The 11,970-nt window shown below is 43.6% G+C and overlaps 1 protein-coding gene across 1 annotated transcript; it reads right to left on the bottom strand.

The window, feature by feature from the left end:
- Nucleotides 1-385: 385 nt before the first annotated feature.
- LOC104452917 lies at nt 386-4,914 on the bottom strand. The gene has a single exon (XM_010067417.3). It carries the CDS (start codon nt 4,667-4,669, stop codon nt 3,227-3,229), a length of 1,443 nt encoding a protein of 480 aa, XP_010065719.2. The 5' UTR covers nt 4,670-4,914; the 3' UTR covers nt 386-3,226.
- Between the last annotated feature and the right edge of the window lie 7,056 nt (nt 4,915-11,970).

The following is an 11,970-nucleotide window of genomic DNA, read 5'->3' on the forward strand; positions in this document are numbered from 1 at the left end:
ATAGGATTAAAGACCTCCACATCTTGTAGAATGAATCACGCTTCTGTAGAGCATGGTAACAAGACGAAACTTTAAAATGCAATAAATTCTGAGTATGGCTAGGTAACTTTGCTGAGGGTCATCAGCAAAGATAACGATTTGCAATCGCATGGCTTCCACTCGAGTTGTGCAACGTGAATACTGTATTGTCATTGAGGGTATTCGACAAGGAAGTTCGTCCTACACAGGGAAAGTATGCATTTTTGGTCGAACTAGTTTCATTTCCCGAGTAATTTGCTTTTGAAGAACTGTTTTTAAAGGTCAAAAATTTGAGTTCGACCAATTCAACCCCAAATTGCCTTGTAAACTGGAAATTTCAGGAAACACAGAAGATTATGCCAAAAAGGGTCCAGAAAAAGGGGGAAACAGATCAAGGACAAGAGTATAGACAAGGTGACATAATAGACCTGACTGGTTTTCTAACAATGGAGATAAGCCTTTAACTCGAAATACAACAAGCTACCAGTCCAAAAGAGAGTACACGGTATATTCATAGCAACTGCTCCAAGGAACCAACTGCACAAGTTGAGACCCAAATGTCTAAAAGGACGACAAACCAACCTGCAGCTTCAATTGTCTTTTTTCAACCATAGGAGAAGCTGCTAGAGCATCGATGGAGACAGGTCGGTGATCACACATACCTGCAACAACTTTGTGTAGTCTTTCTTGGCGAAGATGCCAGAGAACTTTGCCTTTCTCCAATAAGCAATTGTCTTCAAGTTTTTTATACCATTAACAAAACTTTTCACATCCCAAACCTGCCCCTTCTGCTTGTATGGCATGTGACCTGCCCCTCCTGCTTGTATGGCATGTGACACCAAGAAAAGATGCCTTCAAAGGTCAACAACCAGCCGCAGACCTAAATTCAATGGAGCTCCAAACCATTCGAGATAAAATTGTTGAGGTTATGGAATTGTATGTATACAACATATTTTCAGATTTCTGTTATCTGCTTCATCAGCTACGGATGCCACAGCACAAACAACCAAAACCATTGCTTTCCTCTACCAAATTAAACTCCCTGCTTTAAGCTAGGCTGTATGAATATATATAAACAATATATTGCCAAATATGACACATGAAACCTGTGCTGTTCCTGAATCAGCAAATGTCAACACATGCTACAGTTCTTAATAATAAATAATAGAATAAAAACAATTACCAGTACTAGTTTGGTCCATTAGAAATTCATAAGAGACAGGAAGAACACTTTTTACTTTGATGCTCTTTCAATGTAGAACGTTTCAACCAGTTAATGTTAAAGCCAAACTATTTATGCAAATCATGTATGTTTTAAAGCCAAAAGCATGTATCATCATGATCCCACACCAATGCCTGCCTTGGTTTTTCTCCTTAGAAATATACCAAACAGTTTATCTACATAAATCAAACTGGAGTTGTCCAAAAGAGACATTGCAAATTAAAAAATCTTCAGTACCAACAAAGTAGACGATGCACATAACTACATGGTAGCCAGAACTTTTATTAGCAAAATTCTACATGGTACACTCAACATCCGGAGATGGTGGACCAATTCAAGCATAGAAGCTTTTGATGTCAAGAACACATCACTTCACTGTTCTATGACTGTTAACAAAAGAGAATAAGTGAAGAAAATTGAAAGCGAACATCCATATATCAGACTCCACAAGCCGCTGAAGACATCAAAAACCTCTCTCTCTCTCTCTCTCTCTCTCTCTGAAGGGACACAGATACTCTGACAACCGGGAAGGAGATCAACAGACATGAGTAGAATGCTGGACAGACAAGAAGGTCCCTTCGCACTAATAGAAGGCCAAATGCAAAGATGCCTTTTTCTCCTTGGAATCCATGCAAAAGAAATAAAAAACCACAAATATGGAATGTCAAAACCGATAGAGATAATTACTGTGGAACTTGGAAAAGAGGAAGAATGCCAGAATTGGTCCACCATAAATTCCATGGAACAGGGGACAAAAAATGAGAAAATACTAAAAGCAGAAACTGTGAGAACGAAATGGATCCTTTTCATTCCCAGTCAAAAGGAGAACAGCAGCAATGATGAGCAGAACACAGGAGAGTTCCGTTCTTTTCCACTACCATAACATTAATAATAATTTAAATGGCTGTTTAAAAAGGAAGCTATAATCAAGAATGAAGTGGTGCATTAAGCTCAGAAATCAATGAAACAATAACCAAGCACATTGAAACCCATTAAAGAAAAGGTCTGCTGCAGAATAAAATGCCAACTTTCATCTCACATCACCCAGATTCAATATTCAGTCAAAATAACTGGCCCCGGAAAAACCATTGCTGCTTAAGCTAGCCTGCAACCATGAGCTGTATCCTGGATTATGCTCAGCATGTCTGACACTGTCAACACTCCATAAAGTATCAAGTCAGAATGATAAATGGAGCTTATCTAACTAATCTAAGGTCTTTCTAACTCAAGCAAGATGCTTAATGGGGGCATCTCAAGCTCTACCAATATTTCAAACTATAGTATCTATCACCACTAGAACAGACAATTAAAGAAAGAATTTTATTGAGTTCATTCCCCAAAAGGAGAAAAAAAGTACAAAACCTAGATTAATCATACTAAGACTCCACATAGTGTTACAAATATGTCAACCCCAGAGGAAGAGAACAGTTCAGTAGACAGTGCATGGATCTTCTCATTAGCATCTTTTTTAATTGAATACAATGGTTCGATTCAGAAAAAGAAGCCATGTGTGGGTTTAAATACTTTACCTCCTCCTCTTTAACACCATGATGCTTAAAAATGAATCACATTTTCTCTTCCAACTCCAACATCCTTCAACATCTCGAAATTAAGTCATCAAGTAAACCAAAAACTTCATCACCAGAACCAATCATCAACAAAATAGATAAAGCACAAGAATAAAATTTCCATGCAAATGTGCATTGCAAGCATAAAACGTGAGAAAAGTCCAAGCATACTGAGAGAGAACTCCTCATGTTTTATCATTTATCCATCTTGGGACAACCAGAAGATCCCAAGGAGGAAAAAAAAAACCACCGGAGAAGTTAGAAAAGGTTGCTACATAATATACACTAGCTTTACTACAAGATCAAAGGCTAGGAGAACATGACAATGGAATTGCCAGTACCTCCACAGGTTAAAATACAACAAACAACCATGCAAAAGAGAACTATAAAAAGCAACAATGAAAGCAGCCTTACTACCCTATGAAGCCTTAACCTTATCGTCATTGACCACAGAAAGTATAGGCAAACTGCTGAGGAACTCATCAAGACCTTCAAAAAACCCAGTCCCTTCAATATTATCCTCCTCACCATTTCCTGTCCTATTCCCTTGACTCACAACTCTTGCAGGTTCTTCCACCTCGTTACTGAACTCCACATTCAAATCCAACTTACCCATTGCCGCTTTTCCCGACTGTTTCCTTGTAGAACTCCCCGTCGGCTTCTTACTCAACTCTGTCGCCTTCTTACTCGACTCCGCCCTGTCCCCACCTTTCGCAGCAGTCCCACTAACCACATCATCCCCAATGCCACCATTCCCCTGCTCACCCACATCCGCATTCCGTCTTCTTGTTCTCTCTATCGGCACTCTGCTAGCAGCACTTCTACTCCCCAGACTCTTCTTCCCGACTCTCCTCGTCTTTCTTTTACTCCCCCATTCTTCACCAGAATCCTCACTCGATTCCGAAAGCTCTACATAAACATCGTCGTCGTCATCGTCGTCGTCATAATACACCCTCGGGGCAGGTTTCTGCCCAGCTTTGCTGCCTTTCCGCCCTGCCTGAGAAGTTGGTTCTTGCCCAGGAGCAGGGCACGCAACCATAGGCGACATAGGCATCCAACCAGAGGCGCCCTCCGATTGATTCAGTAACCCCGGAAACCCAATTGGGAAGAACCCCCAACAAGAAAAGTGCGTATCTTTCTCCGACACGGGCGGCGACGGTACCGCCACTGCCTGAAACGCCCTCTTGCAATTCTGGCACCTGAGCACGCACTCGGCATAAACCCTAGGGTACTCATAGAGATAGAAACAGTACGGGCACGCAGTCCAGAAGCTGGCCGACGCCGACTCGGTAGCCTGGCTCGCCGGCCGGATAGGCCGGGGCTGCACCGGCGTGCCGTTCCCGAAGAAGGGCCTCTCGTCCTCCGCCGGCGGCGCATGCCCGTCGCTGCCCCTGACGTTCCGGGAGGGGGGCGTCTGATTCCCGAGCTGGCCCAGCAAGCCGAGCTTCAGCTCGCTGTCGTACGCCGCCTTCTTGCCGGGGCTGGACAGCACGGACCAGGCGTCGGAGGCGAGGCGGAGGGCCTGATCGGCGAAGGGGAAGCGGTTGCGGTCGGGGGCGAGGAGGACGGCGAGGCGGCGGAAGTGGGAAGCGATGAGCTCCAGGTTCTGGGTGAAGTGGCCGAGCTGAAGGACGGCGTACCAGTCGGGCTGGTCGCTGACGACGCGGGACTCGCCGGCGAGGAGGACGTCGACGACGGCGAGCATGTGGTCGGCGAGGTCGAGGCCCGGGTCGGACTCGCGGACCCGGATCGCGAAGGTGCGGGCCCCGTGGAAGTCACGGGTGGCCAGTAGCTTCGCCGCCGCCGTCAGCCACCGCTCCGCCTCCGCCCTGTGGGCCTGGCTGCCTCCACCGCCGTCCATCTCACTCCCTCTCTCTCTCTCTCTCTAAAAAGATCCGACTTTTTCGCTAAAGCTCGTTTCGGACAGTTCGGCGGAGGAGGGAGAAAGTCGGAGGTTTTGGGGGTGAGTTGACGAAAGAGGACGGCGGAGATGGGGAGAATTACGGGTTCGACCATGAGGAATGGCGGGAGGGGCGGGGGCGTTTCGGTCATTTCGGGGTGGGATTTTGTCCTCGGATGTCAGATTTGGGAGGGCGAATGGGAGTGGTGCTACTTGGAAAGAGGAGGGAGGCTGACACCTGACAGGTCTCTTGAAAGTAAGTGCGCTCTGGTGGTGGTGATGAGAAATTTTTTTTTATATATATATATTATATATTTGCACACGTTTGGATTGTCTATTGTCACACTTTAATTTTTCTTCATTCACAAAAAAAAAAAAAAAAAAATGTTGCTGAAAATAACAGCACTCTCCTTTGTTTGCTCTGTCGGTGAACTTTAGTGGAGCACCTCCTAACTCCTTGTCAATGTCGATTCCACTTAGTTGTCTATGATCCTTCTTCATTAATGTCAACTGCCACATAGCAATTAATTTATCCAATGGCTTGAACCGATTTCATCTATCAGTCTTCCTTAGTTGACTGCTTTCCTTAAATATGGGAAAGGAAATGGCATTAGTGCAAGTAATGCTAGATGTGAAGATGGAAAATAGCCTTCCAAGTTTAAATTCAAGATGCAAACATGCAGTTTTAAAAGTAGATGAAGTAAGCAGCAAGTGAGATGAAAAATGGAGATGGATTTTGGCATCTTCCCTCTTTCAAATCTTGCGGTGCGTGGATTTTAGCTTTTCTCTTTCTTAAACACGTAAAACTTTCATAATATAAATTTTTGTAATTTTATTTTTAAAATTGGCATTGTACATTAGATTTTCACGGAAAAAAATTACTAGCAAAATGGCGCAACAGCCCTATCGTCATTCTAGCTCAACGGAAAATTTTCAAATAAAAGTTCAAAATGCTCTTATTTTTTTTAAATAAGAATCTAAAATAGATATTGTTTCAAATAAGGATATGAAATTACCATATCAACCTCAAAGAAGGGTTTGAAATGGTTATGGTTTCAAAAAAGGCCTAGCCTATCGACAAAATATTTTGACCAATCAATGATATTTTTGTCAAAATACAAATTAAATTTAAATTAAATTAGATTAAAAATTGAAAAAAAAAAAAAGAAAAACAAAAGTAGGACAAGCGCCTGTGACGATGCCCCATCGCCATTAGGGGTGAGCAAAATGGCGGTCTAGGGTCGACCCCACAGACCGACCACGGACCGCCCAACCCCGCTGGTCCCGGTCCGGTTCCCAAGGGGACTGGTCGGTCCTTGGTCGAAATTCCAGGACCAACACCATGTGCGGGTTGGTCCCTGGGTCCAGAGTTTTGGGTCGGTCCAACCTGGACCAACCCCGTATATTATATTATATTATTTATAATTCTTTTATATATTCAAACCTAAGTAAAATGTCCGTTCAAAAAAAAAAAAACCTAAGTAATATGATGCTAAAGCCGTTGACTCATCAAGCTCAAAGTCATGGATAGACGGCATCTAATTCCAAAAGGCGTGAAGTTTACGCCATAAAGGTCTTCACAAAGAACCTCCTCCTCCACCCAGTCTAGAGTACGTTCTTCACCGTGAGGACCAAGGACTCCTCATAGTCACGGACTCGCAACGTCCAAAACGGCGCAAGTTTACGCCGTAAATCTCCTCACGGCTTCCTTCCTCAAAGTACGTTCTCTTCCATTCTGTCTTCTTTATTATTCAATTTGCCAAAATCAAAAGTAGCAACATCCCGCTTGCTGCATTGTGGACCCTATCTTGTCCCATATCTCGATGAGCGGTTAGTAAGTACGAAATTTATATTATTGTGTTATCTTAATTGCACAATGCCGCATTGTGAATGAATGTGTAATTTGAATTTGTAGGTTTGCTTTTTAGAGAGTATAAAAAACAAGACGAAAAAATTATCGATCGGTCCCTTGGTTGACCACGAACCTGACCGAACCCATTGGGTCGGTCCGGTCCTGGTCCTAGGCTCAATAGGGTCGGTCCTCGGTCCCTAAAATTGAGGACCACCACTGTACCTGACGGGTCAGGGTTAGGGGTGGCCGGACCAACCCGGACCATGCTCACCCCTAGTGGGGTGGTGGCCAAGGCTGGCAGGGTTGCTTCCTTGTTAGATGCACGAGAGGGTGGTGATCCCCCCCTTTTCACTTTCTAACAAGGGCCAACAGACCCTCTTCCAAATCTAAGAGAGGGTCACCACCCTCTCCCACTTTTGACGAGGGCTTGCAGGCCCTCATCTCTGGTAGGTGAGGGTCTCCAATCATCGCCATTGCCCCCACCGATGATGGGGCAATGGCCACAAGCGAGAGGGCTTATGTTTTCTTTTTTAATTTTTTTTTTAAATTTTTCAAAAAGAAAAAATAGAAAAAAGATAGAAAAATAGGGAAACAATTTTAAAAAAATTAAAAGACGAAATAGCCCTTGTCAATCAAAATAGTTCAGCCATTCTTTGAAATTGATATGGACACTTTATACGCTTATTTAAAAAAAAAGATTCACTTCGAATCTTTATTTAAAAAAATAAGAATATTAAAAAAAATGTAATATAGCGATATATTTAGTGAATGAATTACTTTGACGCTCCATTTATTTTTTAAGAAATGAATGATTTGAAAAGTATTATTTTTAATATGATTGTTTGTATTGTTTGAAATAATTAGCCGATAAAAAATATTTTTATTATCGACAACAATTTATATCTAAATATTTTCATAGATGAAGAAAATATTCTTCATTCGTTCATTTTTTAAGCGATATAAATGATCATTTTTAAGAAAATATTTTCAAAAATTATTTATTTTCACGAAACAAATAGATTCAAAGGTCGAATTTGATAAAAGGGATTAATACCATAAAAATCTCAATGTTGAACTAATTTTTTGAACACCAAATAACAAAACTAGTATATTTATAACAAATTTACTCTCCGTTGATTTCCGTCAAATTATTGAGTTGGATGACGCATTACAATTAACAAATTTACCAGCTTGGGATCTTACCCTCTATTTATAAAATATCAATTTGTGATTTTTCATTATATCAATCAAATTTAATGGAAACTAACGAAAAATAAATATATCAATTTATCAAGGGTGTATCGATTTTAGGTTTTTGTAGCCAATAAATATAGATGTGTGTATTTGCAAAAGGACCAGTGGTTTCTCGGGTTATTGTTCACACTTCTCCCTTCTTGGGCGACTGGATATTGTTCCCTCTGCAATCCGAGCTGCTGATTCCAGGGGTGTTGCCCGTTTGTTTGGGCCAATTTTTTGGGGGAAAGGGGCGCCTCTTGCCTCTCTTTCAACCCCGGCACCGTCTCCTGGTACGTCTCCTCTCCTTGTTCGCATGGCTATCTATGGTTAGGGTTCTGCCCGCCTGCTTGCTGCTGTGATTCGTAGTTGAGATGGAATCGGAGTCGATGAGGGCTCGAAATGAGGAGAAAGGGACAAGTTCCCATGGTGGACCTCCCATTCTGACTAAGGAACCTTCGTTGTTGACTGTTATGGGAGGAAATTCGAGTTCGGACACCATGTCTGGTCCGAACGAAGCGTGAGTTCCTCGCCCAAATGGTGGGGCACGACCTGTCCTGCGAGGAAGGTCCCGCTCAGCTAAGCCTCAAGGTAGGGATGCCTCTAAGAATCCATCAACGAAATCGTGGGTTGCGGTGGCAAGAACCGTGGCCAAGGGCTACGATCTGGTGTATACCCACCGAATATGGTGAACAATAGACCTGTGATTGAGATCACTGATCAAGATCTGGAAGCTGCAGATCCCAAGATGTTTGAATGTTTACTGGGCCAATTCATTGGTCGCCGAATGCCTTTTAAGGTAGTTGAGGAGGCTATGAAGAAAGTGTGGGGGCCGAACCTTGTTGAAGTCATGTCAAATGGCAAAGGTCTTTTTATAATTCGCATTCCTGATAGGGAATTCCGCCGAAGTGTGATTGAAAGTGGTCGGATGACGGTTGCTAGAATACCACTTGTATTGCAGCAATGGTTCCCTGGTCTTGAGCTGAGAAGGGAGATCCACCGTACGGTTCCTGTTTGGGTTAGACTATCGAATATTCCCTTCTCGTGTTGGTCCGCCCACTTCATCGGGAGGGTTGCAAGTGCGCTTGGCAAACCCCTTTATGTGGATAAGAGAACAGAGCAGGTGAGTAGCCTTACCTTTGCTAGGGTCTGCATCGAAATTTCTGCTGATCAACCTGATTGTAAAATGATTGAGACAACCCATAATGGTACGAAGTGTGAAATAGGAGTGGAGTTTGAGTGGCGACCCACTGCCTGTGCTGTATGTGGCATTTTTGGCCACAATTGTGCAACGGCTAGTAGGCCTGGTAGACCTGAAACAAAACACGCTGATACTGGTCGTCCTTCAGAGGAGTCTGAACCTCTTAGCAAGGCTGCAAGTGGGAGCAGCTCTCAGCAAACCAGACCACCTTCGATGGCGTCTGAGGATCAAAGGGGAATGTCTTCGGGTATGCCTGTGGTCCCTCTTCTGGAATCTCCAATTGATGCAAAACAGAACAGGAGCTCCTCTAGTGGTTCCTTCCCTCTTGTTCAGCTGGTTGTGGATCTGGAGGAACCTCTTCCATCGCACCAAAGTGACCTTGCTCAGCATGGGAATCAGGTCAAAGACAAAGAGAAGGAGTAGAAGCCGCAGAATCTGAATGCTTCGCTGATACCATTCTCGGAGGAAGGGCTGTCTCGCAACCTTAAGGAAGCTGTGCCTGGCCAAAAGCCTCCTAAAGTCCCTGCTAAACCACTTGGAAAAATCACTCAGGCTTCTGACTTGGCCCCGGATTCCGTGCCGTCTGGAGACCAGAAAGATGATACCAGCAATTCATCTAATGAAGACGGTGGCCACACGCCTAGACCCGCTCCTTTGAGTGGTCCTTCGAACCCACTGGGGGTTGGTTCGAGCCAAGATCAGCTTCTCCTTTTGCTGCCCGACCCGCCAGGACCTTTGCCTACGGAGGACTCGAAACCAAATAGAGGTAGGCGTAGGAACGCCAAGCGGAAATAATTCTATCCTTTTGCTTCTATGTTTTTTGGCTTTTGGAATGTTAGAGGTATTATGAACCCTGTCAGAAGGGCGGAGATTAGGAAGTTTGATGTTGCTAATAAGCTTTGCCTTATGGGGCTTTTTGAAACTAAGGTCCCTAAGCCTTTGTTTGGTTCCATTTCTTCCAATATTTTGAGAGGCTGGAATTGGATTGCGAACTATGATTTTGCTCCTCGCGGTAGAGTCTGGATTGGATGGGATCCAGCTACCGTCAGTTTTGAGTCGATCTCTTCAAATGACCAAGCCATCCATGGGTGCGTGAAGGGGTTATCTTCTAATTTTACTTCTGTGTTTTCTGCTATTTATGGAGAGCATTCCTTTGTGCGGAGGAGGCCTCTTTGGTCTAATCTTATCCATTGTGACAATCTTTTTCAAGACTATGCACGGATAGTAGCGGGAGATTTCAATGCAATCAAGGACCCTTCGATCGCGTTGGTAGCTCTAATGCACGGATCCCCTGTTTTGATGAATTCAAGCTTTGTCTGGACCAAACGAACTTGAGGATCTCGGTACTGCCTTCGTTTTACCTGTCGACTTCGGCGGGTGCGAATAGGAAGATGCGAAAAATTGACATAGTTCTTGTCAACTCTAAATGGAGAATGGACTTTTCATACTCGGAGGCGTCTTTTCTCAATCCTGGAATTTCTGACCATACTCCTATGGTTGTCAGGGTTGTGGATCCGCGTCCAAGGAGGAAGCCGTTTAAGTATTTTGATTTCTGGGTTGACCATTCGGATTTCCATTCTACGGTTTTGCAGGTGTGGGATAGTCAAGTTTGGGGAGTTCCCATGTTTAAATTAGTCTCGAAGCTGAAATTGTTGAAATGTCGCCTCAAGGATCTTAATCTGAAGGCTTTCTCAAATATTTCTCTAAGAACTCTTGAAGCGAGGGAAGCCTTGCGTTCTACTCAGCATCTCCTTCAGTTGGATCCTGAAAATATTCCACTAGCTGAACTTGAAAGAGGGCAGCGTCGTGCTTTTATAGACCTTCGTGGTCAAGAGGAATCGTTCTATAAGCAAAAATCAAGAATTAGATGGCTGAAGGAAGGAGATCGCAACACGAGATTCTTCCATAACTGTGTTAAAGCTAGACATCTCAATAACCGTATCCTCTCTGTCAAAGACACTGCAGGTACGGTGATCTCGGATCCTGATTTGGTGCCCCAAGTTTTTCTATCTTTCTTTTCGGATCTTCTTGCTCCTCGAGTTGGCTTAGCTAAGCCTGATCTTCAAGAGCTTACTTCTCTCATTCGAAAGCCGCTATCCGATAGCCAGGTATGTTCCCTCGCTTCGCCCGTCTCTGATTTGGAAGTTAAGAAGACCTTGTTCTCGCTTGCAAAGGGGAAAGCCCCCGGTCCAGATGGTTTTACAGCAAAATTCTTTAAAAGTAACTAGGATATCGTGGGCTCTTTAGTTACAGAGGCTGTGAAAGATTTCTTCTCAGTAGGTTGTCTTCTTAAAGAAGTTAATGCGACTATCCTAACGTTAATTCCCAAGGTGCCGAATGCTTGTGAAGTAAACGATTTCAAACCGATTGCTTGCTGCAACACTATCTATAAACTTATCACCAAGATCTTGGCCAATAGAATTGCGCCTGTACTTCAAGATATTGTTAGTCCGTCCCAGAATGCGTTTGTGAAGGGTAGAAGGTTAAGGGATAATATCTTATTGGCTCAAGAGCTGTTTGCAGGCTTCCACTTAGACCCATACCTCCCAAGATGTGCAGTCAAAGTGGATTTTTGCAAGGCCTATGACAATGTGGACTGGGATTTCCTAGAGCTTACCCTTACTGCCTTTCGGTTTCCTCTGTGGATTATTCGCCGGATTATGGCTTGTGTACGCACACCTAGATTCTCTATTTCTATTAATGGGGAGCTTCATGGCTTCTTCCCAGGAGGCAGAGGCCTTAGGCAAGGCGACCCAATGTCACCTTATCTATTTACATTGATCATGGAAATCTTCTCGGGAATTTTGAACCAAAAGTCTTCGACTAAAGAATTCAAATGTTATTGGCGATGTAAGTCTCCTAAGCTCACTCATCTGTTTTTTACAGACGATGTGTTCCTTTTTTGCCAAGCAGATTGGAAATTGGCTGTGATCCTTAAAAGAAGCCTCGACATTTTCTCTTCATGGAGTGGTCTTC

Source organism: Eucalyptus grandis, chromosome 7 (assembly GCF_016545825.1).
Source record: "Eucalyptus grandis isolate ANBG69807.140 chromosome 7, ASM1654582v1, whole genome shotgun sequence".
Classification (NCBI taxonomy): Eukaryota; Viridiplantae; Streptophyta; class Magnoliopsida; order Myrtales; family Myrtaceae; genus Eucalyptus; species Eucalyptus grandis.

Bases quoted from the DNA above. Each gene is read 5' to 3' on its own strand.
- LOC104452917 (XM_010067417.3), bottom strand. From the start codon at position 4,669: ATGGACGGCGGTGGAGGCAGCCAGGCCCACAGGGCGGAGGCGGAGCGG.